Source organism: Leiobunum rupestre, chromosome 1, assembly GCF_980474605.1.
Source record: "Leiobunum rupestre chromosome 1, qqLeiRupe1.1.hap1, whole genome shotgun sequence".
Taxonomy (NCBI): Eukaryota; Metazoa; Arthropoda; class Arachnida; order Opiliones; family Sclerosomatidae; genus Leiobunum; species Leiobunum rupestre.
In genome coordinates, this window is record NC_143384.1 from 61,093,585 (window position 1) to 61,119,873 (window position 26,289).

Genomic DNA, 26,289 nt, shown 5'->3' on the forward strand with positions numbered 1-26,289 from the left:
CGGGGGCTAAAAACCAGGCTTTTTACCGATCCTCTAAAATCTACTATCCATGCTTAAAGCAAGTGTCGGCTCGACCTGAAATAACTCGTATTTCAACAGATGTCGTTAGCGTCGAAATCAAAACAAGATAGTTAAGCTACATTTTGACCCAAAAGGCGGAACATAAAAGTAGAGGTCGGCGTTTGGATAAAAATTAACCGTTTATTTGGATAATATCCATGAACAAAAATTATCCAACAAATAATCAGTTATTTTTGGCTTTTTCCCATATTAAATCGTTTCTATCCATGGATAATATCCATGGATAAACGGTTAACCGCAATTTTTATGATTAATTGAAATTTTGCCAGTTAATTTATCTGTTACGCCGATCTCTACATAAAAGTATCCCTCGCGTTGATTGGGTCGGTTGTAAATTTCTCAACAACGTAAATTATAGTAGTTTTAAGCAATATATTTTATATCGGATATATAATGAAAGTTAAAGTCCACTTACAAGGAGACTACCCGAGGTGTAACTCATCGATTTTCTTTAAATTCAGGGATTAAGTAGACCTTCACGTAACTTAAAAAACCCCAAAGGGAAAAAATGCGATGGGCTTTAGTCTTACCATGGCAACCGAAAACGTTTTTGACAACTAAAATATTATATTTCTCTATGTAAATTAACATAGGAAAATCGAAGATTCTCTAAGGGTCCCCCGTTATGAAATTATTCAAATTTGTTTTAAACCAATTTGGTTAATTTTGGGATATTTACCCACAATTTGATATTTACCCACAATTAACCAACTTTGTTTAAAAAAATTGAATAATTTAGGAATCTTCAATTTTCCTATGTTAATTTATATAGAATATTTTAGTTGTCAAAAACGTTTTCGGTTGCCATGGTAAAACTAAAGCACATCGCATTTTTTCCCTTTGGGGTTTTTTAAGTTACGTGAAGGTCTACTTAATCCCTGAATTTAAACAAAATCGGTGAGTTACACCTCGGGTAGTCTCCTTGTTAGTATAGTATAAGTTATCTAATTATAATAATTAGAAATCGTTGTCTGACGACGTTATTGTTTCGCTGTTTCGAAATTTAACTTCCTTTGCCATTAAAAGATGGCACCACGCTCTCCAGTTAAGTCGCTTTTTCAGAGAACCACATAGATTCATTGCCATTTCTAATTAAAAGAGCCTTATCATAATACAGCTGGCAATGATAGAGCCGACAGTTGCTTTAATGATGGACAATGTTTATCTATTTGGGTATGACGCAATTCTACGTCACCCCTTTAAATAATTTTCGAGAGATGTTGCAATATTCATGCACTCTCAAACAATGTTTACAGGAATACTTTTGCCCTCCCCACAATGAGCGAAACGCCAGACGTCAAGACAGGGAAGTCATTCAAAATTGCAAAGAATGACAAAACGACCAAGTGGTTTGTATTACATGTATATAGATTATACAGATTGTTTATCTACTAACTCCCAAATGTCTCGAAATAAATGTTCCATGAAGCAAAAAAAGTGATCGGTACTTATCATTTATAAATAAGCTTCATTTCTTGGTCGGATGATGGCGCTAGTCTAGTGTACTGCCTTTTGTTTTAATAAACTAATTTCAAGTAAGAGTTTATGAGATAACGATATCGCAACGTACTGCCTATCCGTTCAACCTCACAAAGAAAAATAAACACGAATCAAGTTTAAAATGTACGTAAAGTTTATAATAATCGTAAAGTTTAAAATGTAGGTAAAGTTTAAAATGTAGGTAAAGTTTAAAATGTAGGTAAAGTTTAAAATGTAGGTAAAGTTTAAAATGTAGGTAAAGTTTAAAATGTAGGTAAAGTTTAAAATGTAGGTAAAGTTTAAAATGTAGGTAAAGTTTAAAATGTAGGTAAAGTTTAAAATGTAGGTAAAGTTTAAAATGTAGGTAAAGTTTAAAATGTAGGTAAAGTTTAAAATGTACGTAAATTTTAAAATCTACGTCAAGTTTAAAGTGTACGTCAAGTTTAAAATTAACGTAAAGTTTAAAATTTACGTAACGCTTAAAATTTATGTTAAGTTTAAAATTTATGTAACGGTTAAAATTTATGTTAAGTTTAAAATTTACGTAACGGTTAAAATTTATGTTAAGTTTAAAATTTACGTAACGGTTAAAATTTATGTTAAGTTTAAAATTTACGTAACGCTTAAAATTTATGTTAAGTTTAAAATTTACGTAACGCTTAAAATTTATGTTAAGTTTAAAATTTACGTAACGGTTAAAATTTATGTTAAGTTTAAAATTTATGTAACGGTTAAAATTTATGTTAAGTTTAAAATTTACCTTATCTGTCCATCATGAAATCCTTGGTTTTATATTATTCTAAAACAGGTTTGCCAGTATATTTTAATCGCAGATGTGATTATGGATCAGGACGGTCCGTATAGATTTAAGGCAGTGTTACTTTAAATTTTAATTTTAATACAATTTTTAATACTTTATTTTTCTACTCCATATTAGTTACTGTAAATTATTATTTCTTCAAGACCATCCTTTTATACAGCATTTGGTAGTGACCGTGGGTTAGTTATTTATATTAAATATCTAGTGGAAGTAAAGTTACTCAGATCCCAAATTGACTTTAAAATATGGATACAAAAGAATATTGTCTCTTTAACACTTGGAAAATATTTCCAACTTCTATAAAGAAAAACGTTTAATAAAACGAAGTATTTATTCGAAAGTTACACCAAATATTAACCAATTTTAAGGTTTCCAATGTTACCCCGGATCTGATTAAGACTATCGTAAAAGATGGCTTCTGTTTCTTGAGCGAAAAATTCACACATTTCTTCCAGCTTTCGGGATAATTCTTCCTTCTCTGCTTCATTGTCGCAAATGCTCAATTTCTTTCGAAGTGTCGCTATATCGGTTTCCATGTTTCTAGCATGCTCGACACGAGCTTCCAATTTCTCTGCATTAGGCCTAACTGATTTAGTAAGCATCACTTCTTCCGGTTTCAATTCATTATCCAACTCCTCTCCTTTCGGTTTCAATTCATTATCCAACTCCTCTCCTTCCGGTTTCAATTCATTATCCAACTCCTCTCCTTCCGGTTTCAATTCATTATCCAACTCCCCTCCTTCCGGTTTCAATTCATTATCCAACTCCTCTCCTTTCGGTTTCAACTCATAATCCAACTCCTCTCCTTCCGGTTTCAATTCATTATCCAACTCCTCTCCTTTCGGTTTCAACTCATTATCCAACTCCTCTCCTTCCGGTTTCAATTCATTATCCAACTCCTCTCCTTTCGGTTTCAATTCATTATCCAACTCCTCTCCTTCCGGTTTCAATTCATTATCCAACTCCTCTCCTTCCGGTTTCAATTCATTATCCAACTCCTCTCCTTTCGGTTTCAATTCATTATCCAACTCCTCTCCTTCCGGTTTCAATTCATTATCCAACTCCTCTCCTTCCGGTTTCAATTCATTATCCAACTCCTCTCCTTTCGGTTTCAATTCATTATCCAACTCCTCTCCTTTCGGTTTCAATTCATTATCCAACTCCTCTCCTTCCGGTTTCAATTCATTATCCAACTCCTCTCCTTCCGGTTTCAATTCATTATCCAACTCCTCTCCTTCCGGTTTCAATTCATTATCCAACTCCTCTCCTTCCGGTTTCAATTCATTATCCAACTCCTCTCCTTCCGGTTTCAATTCATTATCCAACTCCTCTCCTTTCGGTTTCAATTCATTATCCAACTCCTCTCCTTCCGGTTTCAATTCATTATCCAACATCTCACCTTTCATATTTAATATAAAATTTTGCATTGACTCTTTCGTTTTCATTTCTTTGTTTACCTTGATTTCATGCTGTTTCAATTCGGATTTTGACTGGTTCTTTTCCCCCATGATTTCATCCTTTGGGAGAGTCTTAACAAGCTTAAACCCACATTTTGAGCTCGATTCCTCTGGCTTTGTTTCATTCTTCAACTTAGTTTCATCTGGTTTCATTTCATCGTACGATATAGTAGCGCCGTCCAATTTCACCTCAACTTTTGAATCCACCTCTTCGTTCTTCATTTGATTCTTATTCTTGCCTCTATTCCACTTCTTTTTTCGCTTTTTCTTTGCACCTTCACTGTTTTCATTTGATCCTTTCGCTTTCATTTCATCCGTCAACTGGTTTTCAACCGGTTTCATTTCACCTATTGACATAAATATTCCTTCCAATTTCACCTCAGCTTTGGAATCCACCTCTTCGTTTCATCATTTCACTCTTTTTCTTGCTTCTGTTCCGTTTCTTTTTTCGCTTTGACTTCGCACCTTCAATGTTTTCCACGGTTTCTTTTGGTTCTATTTCATCATTTAAGTCAGTTTCACGCGATTCTATTGGACCCTCTGACTTGACTCCTCCCAATTTCACTTGAACGTTCGATTCTGCTGCTTTCAGTTTAATTTTGCTCTTTGAGTTTGATTTATTTTCTGCAATGTTTAAGTTTACTTCCTTTCGATTGGAGATCAGTTTCTCTTTGTCTTCACCTGGAACAACATGCTTTATCCTCTCAGTATTGACTACATAAGGAAAAAGTAGCTGCACCAAACGTGGATTTCTGTTTTTCAAAGCCCAGGATAGTGCACTACGACCCGCTGAATCAGTTGTGTCCAAATTAGCACCGTTTCGTAACAGCATTTCCGCAATATCCAACCTGTTTTCTTTAGACGCGAGTTGTAACGGACTAATATTTTCATCATCAACCAAATTGGGATCGGCTCCGTGGCTAAGTAGCGTGGCGACTACCTCTTCGAAACCCCGAAGTGTCGCTAAGTAGAGTGGGGAGGCCTTTTTTCTAAAGCCATCATTCACGTCAGCGCCGTACTTTAAAAGAATCTTTACAAGGCTATGGTAGCCATCGTACGACGCATAAGCCAGTGAATTACTTCCACTGTTATCTCTGTTGGCTACATTGGCACCATTTTTTAATAGCGTTTCGGCTATTTTAGCACGGTTTTTCAAAGACGCTAAGTTTAAAGGACTTTGATTAGAAGCATTAACCAAATTCGGATTGGCTCCGTAACTAAGTAACGTTTCGACTATCTCTTCAAATCCATACCAAATTGCCAACTTAAGTGCTGTCGGCCTATTGTTGAACGTAGAATTTATCTCCGCACCATTTTCAATTAGAATCTTCATTATTTCAAGGTGATTTTTTTGTGTGGCTAAATGAAGAGATGCATCACCATCTTTATCCGTATCGTTAACATTGGCCCCGTTTTTCAATAAAAGCTTGACGACCTCTAAGTGACCATGGCTCGAGGCCATGATAAGTGGAGTTAGTCCTTTCAGATCGGCGTCGTTAACTCTGGCTCCTTTATTTAACAGTAGCGAAACAATGGCCGAATGACCTTGATACGACGCCTTTAGGAGAGAAGTACATCCATCAACCTGACTCAGATTAACGTCGGCGTTATATTCTAATAACAGCGCCACGATGTTCTCGTGGCCAATTGCCGTAGCTATATAGAGGGGAATCGCTACTTTGTTATTCGCTGTTGCTCCATTACTCAGTAGTTGTTGAACCACATCAATATGTCCGGCTTGGCAAGCTGCATAGAGAGCTGTGCATTGGTTTTCATCAGTTAGATTGACGTCTGCTTTATTCTGTAGCAACAGTGCCACGACCTCTTTGTGGCCGAAAAACGACGCCACCATTAGCGACGTCATTCCCGTTTTGGGAGAAGGTTTATTTACATCGGCTTTTTTCAGCAACTCCGATATCATCTTCAGGTTGCCTTCATTACACGCCATTATAAGCGGTGTCTTTCCATCCTTCGCGGGCATATCAGCATTGGCACCATTCGCCAACAAGAGTTGCACCATTTCCAGATTATCATTTTCGACCGCCATTCCCAATGCAGTAGCTCCGTCTTCCTGCCATGGAGCATTAACGTTCGCTCCACCTCGCAAAAGAGTCTGGCAAATTTCCAATTGATTATGGGAAACGGCATAGAAAAGTGGTGTATCACCATTTATCATGGTGTCATTTACGTCGACAGTAGTCATCAGCCATCTAACTCTAATATTGTTGCCGTGTTCTATTGCTAAAATTAATTCAAGGCTCGTAGCAATCTGATACATGACTGGATAATGACTCATCGTTGACTACTCTTGGACAACAAAGATCGCCGATTGTTCTAAAAATGAAAAGAACAACGGGTTTAAATCCACCGAAATATTATAGAGATATGGATTTCAGAAAGAGCTTTTCAAGCTGATATGAGTAATAAAACAATACATTAAAAAGGACCACAATAGAAATATACATACAGGGTGGCTCGATTTGCTCTGACCAGGCTTTGTTTCCTAAAAAATATTTGAGATATAATTTTGAAGTTTTCAAGGTATGTGTATTTAGTTGGGAACGCTTTAAATGGTAAATTGCAGAAAACTCCAGTACGTTTTATCGTTTTTTAGATTTATATTTTGACCGATAGGTTCTAGGGAAACAATCTCGATAAAGCATACTTGAAAATCTACAAATATAGTTTGTTCGATCACAAACGATTTTTTTTTTCATTTAGATAATGCGGTCAGCAAAAAACCAGTTGGCCATAGCAGGTCAAAGGGTTCTTTTACATAGCTTAGTAAAATTAATTGTTTTTGCGAATAACTAGCTAAGGTACGATAAGTTAACCATTTATTTGGTACAAACAAGTGAGAGAAAGTACTTTCCAATCAAACTAAGAAAAAACATTTTTAATCGAAGCAACGAAAGGGTGAATAAATAGTTCGATAATTTCCCCGTCTGCCGCGATACATATTTCTGCGCGATGAAGCATACTTTGGAATGCACGCTAGATCACATCAGGAGTGACAAATTGAAAGCACCAATGATACGCTGACGTAATCCTTCCAGGCTCGTACCAGGCGTCGCATAGACATGATCTTTGATGAAACCCCACAGGAAGAAGTCCATCGGTGTGAGGTAAAGCAACCTTGGATGCCTTTGGACTAGTCCGTTTCATCCTATCCATCGTTGTTGGAATGCAGATTTAAAACATCCGGAGTTTCGTTCACCATGTTGCTTAACCAGTTACAAAAGACAAACCAACGAACAATATCTCCGTCAAGAAGAGCTTGATGAAGTGTTGCTCGATAAGGATGGAAGTTGTGCTTGTGAAGGATACTCCAAATGTGGATTCTGGGCAAACCCAACTTTACGTTTGCACTTCGAATGCTTGCTTGAGGATATGCCGTGAAGTACGCTAAAACGAGCTCTTCTTCGTCGATGTTGTGACGACCAGCTCCTCGGTATCTTGGATTGACATCGCCATGGTTCTGGAAATCTCACACAGCTCCGAAAACGGTGTTGTGACTGGGAAATCTGTCATGCAGGATATCTCATGCTGAAATGTTGACATACCCTACGAGCGTTTCGATGGGCTTGTCCAATATTATTTCGACCATTAAAGCGCGCTGTTCAGCGGAATACACGGGCAGTGTTGAGCTTTGAAAACTTGCAAGACTCAGACTGCATTTTGGGTTATTTTGGTTTAAATACTAAAACTAAATTAAGCCTTTGTACAAATCACCTAAAAAATGTAAATTTAGTAGGTGTAATTAGATCTCACTTGTTTGTTGACATATTATTCTCAAAAACAATTAATTAACTAAGCTTTGTAAAAGAACCATTGGACCTGCTATGGCTAACCTGTTTTTTTAGACCTCATTATCTAAGTGATAAATTGTTCGTTTGAGATCGAGCAAACGTTATTTGTAGGTTTTCAAGTATGCTCTACAACTTTCTCATTGGTTTTTGATCTATTATGGAACATATTTGTGCCGGGCCCCATTTGAATCGCCTGCCCCCTTCTGCACGGCTTTCTTTTTGACATGGTATGCGATTAATTATTATTTGCTGGTGGTTATTCATAATATTCAATTACTTAACTAACGTGATTTCTCACATATAGAGGGAAACGGAAACTTTTGATAAGTTCTTGAATTACGAGTAAAATGGTTTTTATTATGCAAAAAAGGTAGTTAATAACCCTGGACAGAAGTGTCTATTTTTAGGGAATTGTGGGTACTTTAATTGAGTTTATAGCCCGCAGTCTGTGGGTCGAGCATCAGCGCGGGGGTAAAATTCACTATCTACCATTTACAATGGATTTTAATTCAATTGTTCAAATGCCATAAAGAGATTCCGCTAAAGTCGCGGCGAATTCTGTAATTTAAAGCGCGCGTGCATGTAGATATAAAACGAAACAAAGACGCCAAGTACTTAATAAAAAAAACGGGGCTTTGAAAGGGTGATCACTTCAGAAATACGACTCCATTGCAAGCACATAGATATAGAAAGTCTAAGGGGGGGGGGTTATAACAGATCCAGATGAAATCGCGAGCGTGAAATTTTTCGTTAGCAATAACGCATATTTAAAGTACTGGCTAGACTCGGGAGTGACAATGACCTTTCCGCACGTGTATCAAACGAAGTTTTTAATACATTTGCGAGAAAATGATAATAAAACAAAGAACAAAATTGATATTGTTTTGCAAAATTTAATATTTTTATTGGAAAAGGATAATGTTAAAGTAGTAATTATTAAAATACTACCTACACTCTACAATATGCAATAATGTAGATTATGTAGTATTGACCAAAAAATTATTTGGTATCGTCGTGTATCCTGCTTTATTCAAGGCAGTAGACGACTTAGCAGTTAGCCCACTTAGAGCATGCACGATTTACGAACCTTGAGTTAGCCGTCAAATACCAATGAATATTTGTGAAACAATAAAACAAAATAGTATTAACGGCCAAAGGTTTTAAAAATTATATTTTTCCATAATAGCCTACGTAGAAACTTAGAATTAGTAATAATTTAAATGAGTATTATGAGTTATATGTTACAAAATATTAGTATTAACAAATTAGTTTAATATGTAATCTTGTGTGGTCGTGCAACCTACTACATCATAAAAATATAGAACGGTTGAAGGAAACGTTAAAGTAATAGTATCACTTTCAAAGTTTCGATTATGTAAGATTTTAGAATTTAAACGGTTAATTCAGGATGATTGAACTTTGTTAAGCAATTACTATATGTATTACATATGTCATGTAAATTAATTAAGTTAAAAAAATACAAAAAAAAGAACTTACAAACTTCAAAGCCTAATTACGGTTATTAGTACCACCGTAGTTACACGAAGATGCCGCTGGACTCGTGCATAATATTTTTGTATAGACTAGTATAATCTCTACATGTTTTAATATTTTTGTTTTAAATTCTTAAAGTTTTGGCTTTGCTGGAAATGTTCTGCTCTAGGCGTAGGGCGGCCCGCTCCTATTAATATATTTTAATATATTTTACTGTGCTGCGTTGCGGATATTTCAATTCGTTTTACGTCTTAAGGCCCATTTTCATGCTCGCTGGTAGCGGATAAAAATCATCAAAATTCACATTCGCCACTCGCAAGCGTGAAAATAAAGCTAACATATCTGTTTGAAACAGATCGACGCGGAAAGTGAAAAAGTGTGTAGCGGAAGCGGATTTTGTCGATTTTTACCCACTACCAGCGAGCATGAAAATGGGGCTTTAAGCTTGTTGCGCTCCTTTCGTAAGAAAGGAATCGAGTCCTAAGTGGGGGGGGTTATATACGTCCTTGCTCCATTGAATAGGGAATATCGGTCTGATATCTTTGCTTCGCTCACTTCTGTTGTAACCGAAACAATGCTTAACAATAGGTACAAATTGCGATTTTTAGGGACTACAGCGCTTTCCTAAACAGCATTTGTTTAATCAGCATTTTCCAAAACAGCGTTTTGTCATAACAGCGTTTCCCAAAACAACAAATTGTTCAAACGGCGCTTTGTCATAGCGGCGGTTCTCAAAACCGTATTTTGTCGAAACAGCGTTTCCCAAAACGGCGCTGCTTTCTATAGCACTAATATAGGCCTATTGTAATACATATTTTTCTGGAATTTCGGCAAATTTCATTACCTAATGGTTTCTGCCGATAGTTAGTATTGTAAACTTACCTAACCTAACCTAACCTAACCCCTGAAGTTTATATGTGTGTTATACAGGGTCTTTTTTTTTGCTCGGAAAAGTTTTTTTTTTCAAAAACTATTTATAGTACCGATTTCAAATTTGGAAGGTCAATTCTCTATACCGGGGGACATCAGTTTGTGAAATTTGAGCGTTTTCGGTAATGTTTTTCACCAATTTTGAAAAATTATTTTTCGACCACTAGGTGCGAGATAAAAAATTTCTATCGTAATTTGGCTTCACCAACTTGTAAATTTTTCAAGCTCGAATTTTCACTGATAAATAAATTGTTTTTCGTCGAGTGAACAATTTTTAAGGGTTTTCGATGACGGCCTACAACTTCATAATAGAAATTTTTTATCTCGCACCTAGTGGTCGAAAAATAATTTTTCAAAATTGGTGAATTGACCTTCCAAATTTGAAATCGGTACTATAAATAGTTTTTGAAAAAAAAAACACTTTGTCCGAGCAAAAAAAAAAGACCCTGTACATTTTCCATCGACAATTCATATAAATTTTAAGAAACCGCTGTCTTGACCAAAACCGCTGTTTCAAAATCGCTAATTTGAGAAACTCTATATTCAGAAACGCTGTTTATGGAAAAAGCTGTTTTGACAAACCGCTCTACTGAGAAACGCTTAACCAAAAAACGCTGACTAAACAAAACGCTCTTTCGACAAACCGCGGTATTGAGAAACGCTATTTCAACAACCGCTGTTTTGAAAACGCGCTTTTGAAAACGCTATTTTAACAAATGCTATTTTAGTCAAGCGCTCTATTCCCTACATACCACAAATTGCCATGCTTCCTTCAATTTTGAAATCCTCCCACAAGAAACAACGTTTTTTTACCATGATATTAGTCTTTAGATACTAATCACGAAATATTTATGCAAGCGCGTAATAGAAAACTTCGAACAATCGATTACGGCTAAGAAGGGACTGATATTAACAATTTATATTATATGAATATTAATTTAATACGAGTTTATCAATTCTTTCTATCAGTATTTTTGTTAAATATTTATTTATTTATCAGCTAGCCTGATAACTAAATTTTTCACAAAAATACTGATAGAAAGAGTTGAAAAACTCGTATTAAATTCATATTCATATAATATAAATTGTTAATATCTGTCCGGGTGTCCCTTCTTAGCCGTAATACTTAAAATAAACGCCGTTTTTTCAGTTCAAAGAACTATTTTATAATATATGTCCCTTTTTCACTGTGCTAAATTTTTTTATATTAATGTCGACTATTTGTTTAAGTTATTGTTTAATTCGAAGTTACGTAATGATATAATCATAATTCAACTTTGTTTTTATTAATTTCAGATTTGTATTAGTCGTTTTCCATATATTTACTTTAGTCTAACTACCAATATAAGCTCAATCAAGAGTCCTACTTTACCGACTTCTTGTCATTTCTAAAAAAAAACGCTATGTAAAGTAGAATTTACCAATGGAATTTACGGAAATCACGGTATCCGTTTTCAGAAAATCCAAAATAATATTTACTATTGTCTATATTTACTCAAGTCTAACTACCAAAACAAGTTCCATCTCGACTCCTATTTTATTTTTTTGCAATTTTACTGAAGCCTTTGTACCAAGGCTTAACATAGGCTAACAAAAGTCATTTTTGGAAAATAAATATCATTATAAATACCTTGAACCTTTCACTACCAGATTTGAAAAACTAAAGAATCATTTCTTTGTTTATATGGCCTGACTACCTTTTTATACTATATATTTTATTACCATCATTAATAAATACCTGAAACGTAACAGCTGCGGTTTTCTTAACCTTCCAAGGTCAGACCATGGGCCAATAAAAGATTTCATCGTGGGCTACGTTCATTCGTTCAGTGAAGCCATGGACACTGTATCTCTAACCGGACGGGAAAAGCAGCTTAAAAGAGGTACCCCCGCACATTGAGTTGGGAATATTAATCTAGAGGTCCAATCAAAACGTCGGATTTCAGTATTTCGCGAAACAAGTTTTTAAAAATAAGAATACTGTCGTCTGCTCCCATCGGCGTCCCAAATGACGAGGAAACGTTATCATTCTACCCGTGGCACCGTCTATCTCCCAATGGTTCGTTCAAATAAGACGCGTTTTCTAGCATCGTCTATAACTCCGCGGCTGTCACCCACTTACGGCGCTTGGACCGTCTCCAAAATGCTGCACTTCGTGTCATCTTGGGTGTTCCCAAGTCGACAAGTATTCAGCTAATGGAAGCTAAAGCGGCGATCATGCCGCTTTCCCACCGTAGAGATCTGCTGGGTATGCAGTTTGTCAACCTGGCCGCCGCCGCCGATGCTCCCGACTACTACAGGCGCTACATAAATGGCTCGGTGGCCACTCTCAGTCACTTTGAACACATCTGGACGATACATAATACCCCAACGATCCTCAAATACTGGCGTCAACTTGTCACTCTTAATCTTGACTGGCTTCATGAACTGGTTCCTTCTCCCAGCCTGATTTCCCCTCCTTCTTGGACCCCTGTCCAGGCGGACGTCAACTGTCGCTGGCTGAGCTCCTCAAAGTCCGAGTTCTCGGATGTCGAGTTGCGTCAGCTCTTCTTTTTCGAACTCCATGCAATGGCCGGTGATTCCGTGGTCATATATACCGACGGCTCCCTCCAGGACGTCTCCAGCTGTGCCGGCGCCAGCTTCTGCATTCCTGATCGCGATGTCACTCGTCCGTTCGTTGTGGATCCGGGCCACCCGATTAACACGGTGGAGCTCTTTGCCATTAATCAAGCGGTGGATTTCGCTCGCAGTGAAGGTCTCGGGAACATTGTCGTATGCTCCGACTCACAATCGGCCGTGGCTATGATTTTGGGGGACGGCCCTGACCCTCAAGTGCTACGTTTCCGGAGCCTCTGTCACGGTTACCCCGGGCATGTTAAACTATTGTGGTGTCCGGCTCATGCCGGTATCCCGGGAAACGAGATGGCGGACAAATGTGCCACAGTGGCGGCTATCGACCATCCAGCGCGGCCTATGGTTTTTTTGCCTCGCACCAAAAGCTACCTTAAAGCACGGGTTTCGGTTCTGGCAGGTTTCATGGAACCACTTTGTTTCGGCTCGGGGCGTCGGGTGGTACAAGACTGATCCGTCACGGGACTCTATTGCGGGTCTTCGGTTGCCACGTTGGCAAGACTCGTTAGTAGCACGTGTTAACTGTGACCGGCTTCCAACTGCCGCGGTGCTTTTCCGTTTTCGCTTAAGAACGTCTTCGGTGTGTCGCTCCGGTCAGTGCGCGGCTATGGAGACGCTTCACCACATTCTTTTTGAATGTCGGGCTGCTAGCGGTCCCCGCCATTCGTTTTTGGCGTCGCTTACTGCGGGTGACTTTCTCCACTCTGTGTCGGGTCTCCGTTTGGCCTTTTCTCGAGGTGTATTACCGATTATTTCGGACGTGTGTAATCTGCTCCGCGCCTTTGGCATTCGTTAACTTTACCGAGTCCAATAGTTTTGTTTTTGGTTTGTTTATTTATCTTCTTATCGCTGTTTGTATATACTTTAAATTTGTTGTCTAATTCTGTATGATGCACATGGTGTGAAGGCCTCCGCTGCCATATACACCAATAAAGTCTTTCTTCTTTTTGAAAAAAAAAAGACGCGTTTTCAAGCAAAAAGATTTTTTTTCTTCAAAATAATGGATGGCGCCACGGGTCATATGATAACGTTTGCTCGTCATTTTAGAGCAGACGGCACATTCGTATTTTTCAAAAACTTGTTTCGCGGGGAGCAGATTTGATTGGATCTCTCAATGCCCCGCACTGTCCGTTTGCGTCCTACTTCGTATTAGCTGAAATAGTCGGCCGTACTCGATTCGCAGGGCCGTCAAGGCCATTCGAAAGAATGTAAGCCCCCATTTTAAACGGAACGTTTTGTCGAACATGTGACGAATTATATGGCCTTGACAGCCCCGAAACTTTCCAAATTCTTGAACCTCCCCCCTTTACAGAGAGATGGTGGCGGCGGCAGCTGATTTTGTATGGTGGAAGCTACAGCTTTTCCCGTCCGGTTAGAGATACAGTGTCCATGGTTAAGCTCAACGGTCTCAACGTTGACAACTTTTTTTGACTGAACGGTTTTTGTAATTTCCGGTTTTGACGTCATGTTGGCAACGTTAGCTCAACAAACTCACCGATTGAAAGAGTCGTTTCTTCGTTGTTAAACGGAATCGTGACGTCACAGCACACGGGAAGGATAGCTGCGGACGGAATAGCAGACGATATTTTATAGAAATTACAACAATCCTAAGAAAAGCGACCAGCAAAAGTCTCAACGGAATTAACTCAAACGTAAGACCGTTAAGCCTCACTGAACGTAGCCTAGGACACGACTTTTTCCTTGAAAAGCGTCAAACAAGAAAAACGGCTACTAGTGGCGCGAACTATCGGCCAAATTTATATTAAACGGAAATTGCCCTGTTTTAGATCAATGCCACGTGCACGGACCCATAAAAGATTTGAACTTCAAGTTCGTGTATTTGGTAGAAATTCAACATTATTTGAATTTATTTCTTTAAAAATGTAAGTATTAATATGCAAACAGTAAATTATAAGATTAAAGACCTTTTCACACGAGCCAACTTTTTAAATCGAAATGCTGAGTCAGCAAAAATGGATCAGTGATCCATTTTTTTCTCGCGCACATTTTTAGATCAATGCCACGTGCACGGACCCATAAAAGATTTGAACTTCACGTTCGTGTATTTGGTAGAAATTCAACATTATTTGAATTTATTTCTTTAAAAATGTAAGTATTAATATGCAAACAGTAAATTATAAGATTAAAGACCTTTTCACACGAGCCAACTTTTTAAATCGAAATGCTGAGTCAGCAAAAATGGATCAGTGATCCATTTTTTTCTCGCGCACATTTTTAGATCAATGCCACGTGCACGGACCCATAAAAGATTTGAACTTCACGTTCGTGTATTTGGTAGAAATTCAACATTATTTGAATTTATTTCTTTAAAAATGTAAGTATTAATATGCAAACAGTAAATTATAAGATTAAAGACCTTTTCACACGAGCCAACTTTTTAAATCGAAATGCTGAGTCAGCAAAAATGGATCAGTGATCCATTTTTTTCTCGCGCACATTTTTGGTGGATCAACTCATCGAACTTTTATTCACACGAGCCAACTAGTTGACTCAACTCAAGTTGACTCATCTAGTTGGATCAAAAAGTTGGCTCGTGTGAAAAGGCCTTTACTCGCACATTAATAAAGCAAATAGTTATTTTAACTAATACAAACCCTTTTCAGAATGTTTAGACTGCATACCTTTGAAACTTTGGGCATAGAAACTCCATCAATTATAGTACTACCAGGTGAATATTTAATACATTTTTTATTTAAGTTTAACTCTCTAATCAAACGAAATACCATTTTTTGAATTGTAGATTCGGATTCTGATGGATGATTACCCCATCGGAGTCATGATCAATGGTTACTATAAAGACTGTTTCTATCATTCATATCTTCTGTTAACTCTCCCTAATCTATAGAAGTTTTCGCTGGTAGCGCGGGGAAGTAAACGGGGGTGAAAATCACAAGAGCTGCGCATGTCAAGTAGTGTGCTTGGGGGCAGGCGGTTTTTTACTCATAGTATTTCTTTACGTGTTTCAGTACCTAATTAGTTAAAATAAAATGGTTTCATGTTGTAATACCGGTTGCAAAAGTAGAAATGGGAATTCCAGTCGCTCGACGCAAGATTTGGGGTAGAATTATTAAATTGTAAAATCAAAATTTCAATGCCAGGCTTGTATGAATTTGAAAATGTATTTATATCTGGTGGCCCTGGCAAAGATAATATAACTACGTACCCTAGATTCGAAATCAAGCTCCTTGCACGTAAACGCAGGCTCTTAATGAGTTCCCGGCGGAAGTCGGAAAAAACCATAGAAATTGTATAACATAGAATGATTCCGTATAATTACAAAATGGGCCAATTACATTTTCGGAGGTTTCGTCATTATCAGCCAATCACGAATCAAAGAGTGACTACGGCAACGACTCGTTGCCATCTAGTTTGAGTTACTGAAAATAATAGCTGAAAACTATTCGTGAGTTCGGAACCGTTCAACCAGTCCCCATGCGCACTATTCGGCAAAAGAAATTCTAGAACTACCCAAATGCAAACTATTCGCAGACAAGAACCTCTTGTTGAACCGTTCGGAACCGTTCTAAATGGTACCTGCTCAAGAGCAAGTACTGGTCGGAACTCATGGTTGAAATCTCTAAAATTCGTCTGCACATCGGGCTGCGTACGTCAAATCGTACGAATCACAACTATTCGTACAAAAGTTCTGAACTATCCAGAACTTTTGCGTGACGTTACAGCTCAGTCCTCAGAACTCACGAATAGTTTTCAGCTATTAATTCGATTTTAGATTACGTCACCTTAAGAGCCCGTATTTGATTGGCCTACTTCAATCAAGTCACGGCCCCTGCACGCGCTCACGTGATCGAGTTTAATGTAAATTTTAAACATGGTAGACTGTTTCTTTACTCGTAAAGATTTTTCTCTTATATGCAAACGTTTTGGATAACTATTGCGTTGTTTGTTGTTATGGCTCCTCGATATTTCATTTCCACGGTAATGTGTCGTTGTACAGGTAAAAGTTTGGGTTTCCATAAGCCTCGGGGCTATTTGAAATGTTAACAAACGGCGGGCTTTCAAATTGATGATTTGGTAAAAGTTACTTCAGGAAGTTCAGTGAGCCTACTGGAACAACAACTCAGGACTATAATTACTGCAATATCCGTTTTTTTTAAAACACTTTATTTAACATTGTAAATATCGGTCTATCTCTTTTGTTGTTTAACAGTGGAATGTTGAATTTAAGCAGAGTGCGAGACATTTATCTTGGCTAAGCTTCTAAGAGAAAAAGCATTTTATTAAATAGAAGGTAAAGTTTTGAAAAATAAGACAATTATCAGTAACTGGTGCTTTTATCGGGGTTATTGGAAAAGAACTCCCAGGTACTACACTTGAGCCTGGTGTTGCACGGAAAGCATCTGATGCTGTGAAAAGACAATCTGGGTTCGCCAGAAGAGAATCTGAGGTCGCAAGAAGAGAATCTGTGGTCGCAAGAAGAGAGTCTAGGGTCGCAAGAAGAGAAAGAAGTAGACTCGGTCATCAACGGAGTAGATTCATTACTAACCGAGCTTTTCAGGATTGAAGCTGGTGGTTTCACAATTGACAATGTGGCACCAAAGGAAATCACAAATTATTTCAATAGTGCACAAAGATAAAAACATACAGGAACTGGAAATTTTGGGGTCTCAACCATTCTTGTCCTTGGAAAAATTCATCACCCAGGTGTCTTGAGCCAATGTAAGTTTGATACTTAACATTGCTTACATTTGCGGAACGCTACAAATTCAACACCTTTCATGTGGGGTTTGTGAAAATACCGATTGTCACTATTACAATTCGGAAACGCGCAGTGTTTACAGGTAACCATTTTAACTACGTTTATTAATAACTACAATCTACAGAACGAAAAATTAAAAACTAGCCGTTAGCCGTTAAAGACAAGCGCCGCAAATCAGTCCTCACAGTCAACCGGAAAAAATTTGATCTAAATCCCGGTGCATCCCCACTTTTACCCCCCCCCCCCCCAAATATAGGAAGTCTATTTTTCTAGCAGAACGAAAGCGTTTGTACGCGAAAGCATACGCTGTCTAGTGCTAGATTAAATCTTTTATTGGCCCATTAGTTAAGAATCTTGAAACTATTAATTAAGTTTTTAGCGACTTGCACAGATATACTTATTTTTAAAAGGAGAAACAACGAATTTTAAAGTGCACAAGAAAATGTTTAAAATTTTATTTTAAAACATTCTTCACCCGACTAGTTTCGGACACGTTATCGGACCGTCATCAGTGGATAACGTGTCCGAAACAAGGCAATAATAACTTTGAAGCCTTTGTGTTTGTGGTCAAACACCCAATGCTTCAAAATCTGTATCCTCTGTTTTAGCTTACTTCTCTACAAGGGCGTATCCAGGATTTTATTTCAGGGGGGGTTTTGAGGGAAAATTTCAAGGGGGGTGCTGACGGAAGTTTCACTGATTTTTATTAGGCACCCCCCCAGTCATCACCCCCCCCCTTAAATACGCCCTTGCTTCTCTAGGTAAAGAAGTAACGCACCAACATGACTACATCCACCAGAGTTTCTTAAAAAATATAAATCTCACTATGATACTTTGACTTTAATAGAATTACCTAGAAATGACTTAAATAAATTGGCCATTAAACTGTGAGAGGCCGTACTGCGCTTGTTTTAAATAAAAACATTTCGGGATAGTTTATATCGTTAGTTGGCTTTTTTCAAGCTTTTAGTAGCAAGAAATTTTGAACCAAACTATTGGTGGTGCCGAGGGTGGTACCAGGGACATAGGAACCGGGGGGGGGGGGCAGGGAGAGCAACGCCCCTCCCTAAAATTTGGCTGGGAGGGGAAACTAGTGTTATTGCCCCCTCCAACTTTTTGGTCAGTTGAAATCTTCAAAAAGGCTCAAATTATCAGTTTAAAAGCTTATTAAGGTTATAGAACCTCAACTGTGTTTAAATTTCAGTCGTTTACCGTCAATTTACATATTAGTAAAAAGAACACAGGCATTCGGACGTCGCATTCGGAGAAGCTATTTTTCATTAAAAATTCAAATCCATTCTGCCGATCCCTTTTCTTTTCTCTTTGCCCCCTCCAACTTTTAGAACGTTCCTACGCCCCTGGGTGGTACCATTCTGAAAACTAGTTTTTTTAAGACTATAGTGGTACCATTTTTAAAAGGCGTAATATCTGGAGTTTTTACTTTAAAAACTAAAACCAGAATGAGTTCCCGAAAGTTTATGTCGCGGGCCCAAAAACGCCAAAAATGTAAGAAAGAAACGAGCATAGTTGGTAGTCAGAAAGACGCAATGGAACGATTTCTTCAACCGTCAGCTAAAATAAATATACTGAATTCAGGGGAGACTCTAGGTTTTACAGAGACTGAAAACAGTAAAAAAATGTGGTTGACGTTGTACCCAATGTCGATGTCAGTCCGGCTAAGGAGGTACTTCTAAATACTGAGTTATAGGAAATTTTGGTTGAATCCTCTAATAGAGCCTCGAGTGCAAAGATAGACAATTCAAACGTAAGGCGATTAATTGCTTCAGATATTAGTTTAGATAAGGATTGTCTGCCCGTTCAACCTAACCTCGCGTCTTTTCCCAAAACCCTAATTCAATTCTTCTTGGTACACCAAATACCAAATGCTCGAATATTCTGTAGCAAACGATAAAGTTTATTGTTTTTGTTGTCGGCATTTTTTAGGTGGCAGAAATACGTGCTTTATTGAGGGGTTTTCGGACTGGAAAAATATGGCCCAAAAGTTCGAAGAACACTTTACTTCGACTAAATCTGTACCCCAACAGTCTTATAAAAAATATTCAGACTATTTGGAATCGAAATCTCGAGGCTCAATAGTATGTCATGTTGATCAGCATCATAAAACAGACGTTGCTAGAAATGGAGATGTCTTAGCTGCTCACGTGCAGATAATGGTACTGTGCGCCCAACAAGATCTCACTCCTCAGGGGCCTAGGTCGGGCGATGAAAATGGGAACAGGGTCAATTTCGTAGAAATGTTTGATTTATGAAAGATAAATTGTCCCTACTTAAAAGCCAAGTGCGAAAGTATGCCGAATAATGCTAAATACTTACATAGCACTGTCCAAAATGAGCTGATTAACCTTAGTGGAAATTTTGTAAGGCGAATGATGGTAAAGGAGGTTAATGAATGAAGTGTTTTATTTTCCGTAATTGCCGATGAGACTAGAGATAATGCGGGAGCAGAACAGCTGAGTGTTTGCATTAGGTATACTAGAAAGGAAATTGGCGTAGTAGAGCGATTTTTAGCATACACAGATTTGCATAAGCTCGACTCTGAAAGCATCAGCTTGGCTATAATTACCATTTTGACGGAGAATGGACTGAAAATTGAAAATTGCGTTGCTCAGACTTCTGATGGGGCCAGCGTAATGAGTGGGCACGTAAAAGGGGTGAGGGTTCAAATAGAGAAGGCAGTAGGCAGAAATTGTCCGTACGTCCATTGCTATGCCCATCGTTTAAATTTAGTTTTGGTTGAATGCTGCTCCAATATAGTCGCGCTTAGGGAATTACTCGGACTAGTTCAAGCGATCTATTTTTTCCAAAGCAATTAAGATATTAGGAGTGAGTGTTTTGATAATTCTCAAAAATAGCTGGGCTACGAAATAGTTCTTAAAATGCCGCAAAGCTGCGACACTAGGTGGTGGAGCAAAAAAAAAGGTCTTCATTACTTCAGAAGTAAATTTGATTATGTTCTATTAGCATTGGAGAACTTGGTAGAAAATGGTAAGCCCGAAGAAGCTGCCGAGTGTCGAGGGTACATATTGCAATTACAAAACTTCAATAACTTGATTTTGATTACGGCTTTAGATGAAATATTAGGTAATACCAACTCCTTGTTCGAGAGTCGTTCTAACTGAAGCTATCGCTATTTGCAAAGCTACCATAACTACCTTAGAGGAAGTAAGGAACCCCGAAAAATTCGACTTAATTTGGGACGAAGCTTCTAAGTTAGCAGAATCCGATCGCAACACTGCACCTTTAGCTTTAAGAAAACGAAAAATAAACCCTAATCAAAGACTAAAGCATAGTGTGGTAACGTGTACAACAGGAAACCGAGACACTGAAGCAAAGACCTTAAATGAATAGTTGAGATCAACTTACTACCAAATAATCGATAAATTTATATCAGAAATGAAAAATCGATTTTTAGAAAATAATAGCCTAATTAAAGGAATAACTGCATCTGACCCCGACAAAGGGTATGTAATTGAGGAAAAGTGTAAATCTTTATTGTACCCATAATATTTGTGGTGGATAAAGACCAATTGATGAAAACAGATATCAAGAAAAAAACACCCAGAATATGGGGAGACTTTGAATTTGTGTTGAAAAACGTATTGCTTAAGTCTTGAGATTTATCATCCTTGATCGGGCAATGCCTAGCACAATAGCTCCAATATTTTAGCAACTACAAACTGCTGTAGTTCTGTTGACCAAATTTCAAAACTATTTAGTTCAGTTTTAACGATGACATTAATCTAACTTTAATTTTAAGTTTTATTAAAAAATAATAGATATAAAAAATCTGTGAAATTATTTCACAAAATGAACATTCTTTATATACCTTGTCGTATAAAACTTTTGTTGTACTAAAACTTTTTAATATTTAATCGACTAGAAATCACATTGATGAGTAAAAATTAAGTTTATATCTTATAGTTCATTTTAAAAATAAACCTTTCAATGATACCGTGATTCTGAACTTCAAATCAATAGTGAATGTACTGATTATCAATGAAAATGCTATTGTCAATATTATTATAAACTAGAAATCATTAAGGACTGGACAGAGTATCAATGAAGGCACTATTAATGTAATTAATTATTAATTAATTAATGGCGCTAACCACAGTCCCATAAAATATGAACATAATGTATTTCTATGTATTTTTCAACGTTATACTTCAGAATCACCGATAATAATCCCTTCTACCACAAGTAACATAATAACCATCAATTTTCCAATTCCTGTTGATTTAATGCTTATTTTCTGACCGAACCTTAAATCGAAAATGCCACACTCGCCCTACTCCGACTTAGACTTACAACCTAACTGGGTAGCTAGGAGCAACAAACCCAAGGAGAACATAGTTATAGCCTTACAATTTTCCCCTTCCGACAGCAGCAGGCACTAAATCGTCTAACCAATGAAAAATCTACACAAGAAAATGCACAATTTGTGACGGGCTGCGTTCTAATTGTGTGTTTGTTGCATCGTCCTTGGAATATTTTGGCCTGGTCAGATTATAGACACTAGGGCGCACTATTCTGAACAAACTCTTGACTGCGGGTTAACACTAAAAATTAATTTGGTGATATTTTTGTTAATCGGGATACTTATGATATTATCTTACTTGCGCTCCTACGAGATGCAAAACTGCCAACACTGTATATTCAGTCTGTAGATTGTGTAATTGATATTTAGGGCTTACTTATCAGTCAGTGATAATATATGTTTTCTTTCCACGTATTCTTCGGCGAAAAGCTTATAGTTATGATAGAGGTCGGCGTTTTAATAAGAAATTATACAATTGTTTATATTTATCCATAACCGAGAATTATTCAGAAATATTCGAAAAAAATGATTAATTTTGCATGTTACATCGTTGTTTATTCGTATAATTTATTCGTATAAAACAAATAATACTAATTTTAATGATTAATTGAAATTTTTGCGATTAATTTATTTGTTCCGCCGACCTCTAAGTTATGACATACGTTAAAACATTTTCCTTTGCACTCTCATTGGCTCTTTGTTGAAAATGGTGAACTTGACCTTGAAAATATTTTTCATTGGAATTTTAGGCACCCATCAAAGATAAGATTTCATTTTCCCTCTTTACGCAGGTTGTAGCTCACTTGTTATATCACTGTCTAAAAAATCTAGGTAAAAGCTTTTTGTATGAATTATATTTAAAATCGATAGTCCGAGATTTATCATTAATATAAATACTCAAAATTGTGGTTAATATAGATGACCCGGTCGAACTAAATTAGATTTTATTTTACAAGCTCAAGATAAAAAACGAAGGGTTCATAATTAATTCATTGGTTTTATATTTTTTCAATTCATCGATGCTATATTTTTTAATCCCCGACACAGATCAAAGAATATAAAGCCCCAGGAATGGAAGGTGTAGCTCCGTCTAGTGGAACTTTTGCGCCTCTCGTTTTTAAAGAGAGAACGGGTTGCGGTAACCGTTTCCGGTTACTCTGATTTGCTTTGCCGTAAGTTTCTAGCTCAGCCAAAACACGCGGCCAATAATATCAATCCTTCCATTCCTGGGGCTTTATATTCTTTGCACATATAAATACGTTAGTGTTAAATTTAAATTTAAATTAATATAATTTTTATTAGGCTTTTATATATTTACTCCAGACGATATATTTAAACCGACTCTATTTTTTTAATTGCTTCATTGTGATCATTTTATACAGTGCCATTTAGTGGTCACAGGTAACAATGATTTATAATATAGTGGAAGTAAAGTTACTCAGATACTAAAGTGACTTCCGATTATAAATACTAAAATTTGTTTGCATAAATGGTATTTTGACACAGTCCACAAATTTCAAACTTATGAAATGTAAAAGGTTTAATATAACTCAATAAACTTCTACAGACTTAAAGTAGTTATTCGAAAGTTACAAAAATCTTAACCACTTTTAATGTTTCCAAGACTACCCTGTATCTGTTTAAGACCGTCGTAAAAGATGGTTTCTGTATCGTGCCTGAATAATTTCCACATTTCTTTCAACTTTTGGGATAATTCTTCCTTCTCTTCTTCATTGTCGCAAATGTTCAATTTCTCTCGAAGTGTCGCTATATCTGTTTCCATGTTTCTAGCATGCTCGACACGAGCTTCCAAGTTCGCTGCATCAACTGATTTAGTAGGCAACGTCAATTCGTTTTCTGCTTTCAGTTTAACTATTGACTTCGCTGCTTTTGGTTTCATTTCATCTATTGATATTGCTCCTTCCGGTTTTAATTCATCTTTTGATTCTGCTCCTTTGGGTTTCATTTCATTATCCAATTTTTCACCTTTTAGATTTAATTCAAAATTTTGCATTGTATCTTTCGTTTCCATTTCATCTTTTATCTGGATATTATGCTCCTTCAATTCGGTCTTTGACTGGTCCTTTTCCACATTGATTTCATCCTTTGGGTGGGAATTAACAGGTTTCAATTCAACTTTAGGGTTCAATTGAATTGACTTTATTTCATCTTTAGTTATACTAGCCTTTTCCAATTTCACCTCAGCTTTTGAATCCACCACTTCGTTCTTAATTTCATTCTTTTTCTTGCTTTTGTTCCATTTCTTTTTTCATTTTTTATTGGCAGCTTTCGGTTTTATTGCATCCTGTGACTTGACCTCTTCCAATTTGGCTTCAGCGTTCGATGCTGACGTTTTCAGTTCTACTTTACTCTTTGAGTTTGATTTATTTTCTTCAATATTTAAGTTGTTTCCATTTTGATAACGGCACAATATCCAAAACAAACTTATATTTCCAATTTTGTAAGCCCAGGATATTGCATAATAACGGCACAATAGCCACAACAAACTTATATTTCCGATTTTGTAAGCCCAGGATAGTGCACTACGTCCCACTGAATCAGCTACGTCCAAATTAGCGCCTTTCCGTAACAGCATTTTCACAATATCCACACGGTTTTTAGAGGTAGCCAAGATTAAGGGACTAGGGTTTTCACCATAAACCAAATTGGGATCGGCTCCGTGGCTAAGTATCGTTGCGACTACCTCTACGAAACACTGAGAGGTTGCCATATCAAGTGCAGTGTACTTTTTTTTAAAGTTCGAATCCGCATCAGCCCCATACTTTAAAAGAATCTTCACGGTGTTAAGGTAGTTCATGTTCGACGCGTAAAAAAGTGAATTCATTCCTTTATCATCTGTGGCGTTTACATTGGCGCCATTTCTTAATAACAATTCTGCAATATTCGAGTGGTTTTTAGCAGTTGCCATGTGTAAGGGACTGAAATTTTGATCATCAACCAAATTCGGATCGGCTCCGTGGCTAAGAAGCAGCGCGATTATCTCTTCGAATCCACCCGAAATCGCCCAAAAAAGTGATGTCACCTTGTCATTGTTCGTAGAATTTACATCCGTGTCGTTTTCTATTAAAATCTTTACTATTTCAAGGTGACCTTGTTCCGACGCATACTGAAGGGAATTACGGCCTTCTTTATCTGTATCGTTAATATCAGCTCCTTTTTTAATTAAAAGCTCAACAACATCTAAGTGGCCTTTGAACGACGCCAACATAAGCGGAGTAAGTCCTTTGCGATCGGACACATTAACTCCTGCTCCTTTATTTAACAACATTGAAACTATCGCTGAATGGCCTCCATTGGACGCCACAAAGAGAGAAGTACTTTTATTATCGGTTTCCAAATCTACTTCGGCACCATTTTTTAATAACAGCGACACTATGTTCCCGTGACCTTCTTGCGAAGCTTTATGGAGCGGAGTAACGCCTTCTTTATTAGCTATGTTAACCCTGGCTCCATTACTCAGAAGCAGTCGAGCCACATCAAAATTTCCTACTTCGGATGCTCCAAGGAGGGCTGTGCATTTGCTGTCATCGCTTAGATTAGCGTCCGCTTTATTCCGTAGCAACAGAGCCACGAGCTCTCTATGGTCAAGATACGATGCCACCATTAGGGACGTCATTCCCGTTTTGCGAGAAGGTTTATTTACATCGGCTTTTTTTAGCAACTCCGTTACCATCTTCAGGTTGCCTTCCTTACACGCCCTTATAAGCGTTGTCGATCCATCCTTCGCGTGCGTATCAACATTGGCACCATTCGCCAACAAGAGTTGGACAATTTCTATATTCCCGTTCTGGGCCGCCATGCCCAATGCAAAGGCCCCGTCATTGTGCCTTAGAGCATTAACATTCGCTCCTCCTTGCAAAAGAGTCTGGCAAATTCGAAATTCATCACACGTCACTGCATAGAATAGAGGTGTATCACCATTTGACATGGTGCCATTTACGTCGATAGTGGTCATCAGCGAAAGCACCCGCCTGTTATCGCCATCATCTATGGCTGACATAAATTGATCGTTTTTAGAAATCCGATTCATGATTGGATATACAATAATCGTTGACTACTCTTTTATGACGAAGATCACCAACTGTTCTAAGAATGAAAAGAGCAACAGTTTTAAATCCACCGAAATGTAAATTGCATATTATAGAGATATGGATTTCAGATATCGAGCTGATATGAAGTTTTAAACAGGTACAATAAAAAAACAAAATGAGCAACATTTTATCTTGACGAAGATAGTGGAACTCTGGCAGGTAGCGTTAAATACAAGGTCAAAAAAGGGGTTTGAAATATAGTTATAGATTATTACTATTTTTGCTGAAGGTTCTTTAACCTTCAGAGTTTTTCGTTAGACAAATGAACACTTTGAAAGCCTATCGATTTCTCTATACCCAATCACCAAGACATCCTTTACTTGAATATTAACTAATAACATTATATCATATTTATATAGATTCTCAATTTCGGTATGATTCAAATTATATTTCACTTCA

The 26,289-nt window shown here is 37.3% G+C and overlaps 2 protein-coding genes across 2 annotated transcripts; both read right to left on the reverse strand.

The window, feature by feature from the left end:
• Nucleotides 1-4,105: 4,105 nt before the first annotated feature.
• On the reverse strand, nt 4,106-25,871 carry LOC149963464 (uncharacterized). Its single transcript, XM_090180504.1, has 2 exons — nt 23,979-25,871; nt 4,106-4,215 (listed from the first exon to the last, which is right to left on the reverse strand). Exon 1 carries the CDS (start codon nt 25,827-25,829, stop codon nt 24,048-24,050), a length of 1,782 nt encoding a protein of 593 aa, XP_090036630.1. The 5' UTR covers nt 25,830-25,871; the 3' UTR covers nt 4,106-4,215; nt 23,979-24,047.
• LOC149963465 (uncharacterized) lies at nt 23,379-24,041 on the reverse strand. Its single transcript, XM_090166932.1, has one exon. The coding sequence runs from the start codon at nt 23,808-23,810 to the stop codon at nt 23,379-23,381; it is 432 nt and encodes a 143-aa protein (XP_090023058.1). The 5' UTR covers nt 23,811-24,041.
• Nucleotides 25,872-26,289: the final 418 nt, after the last annotated feature.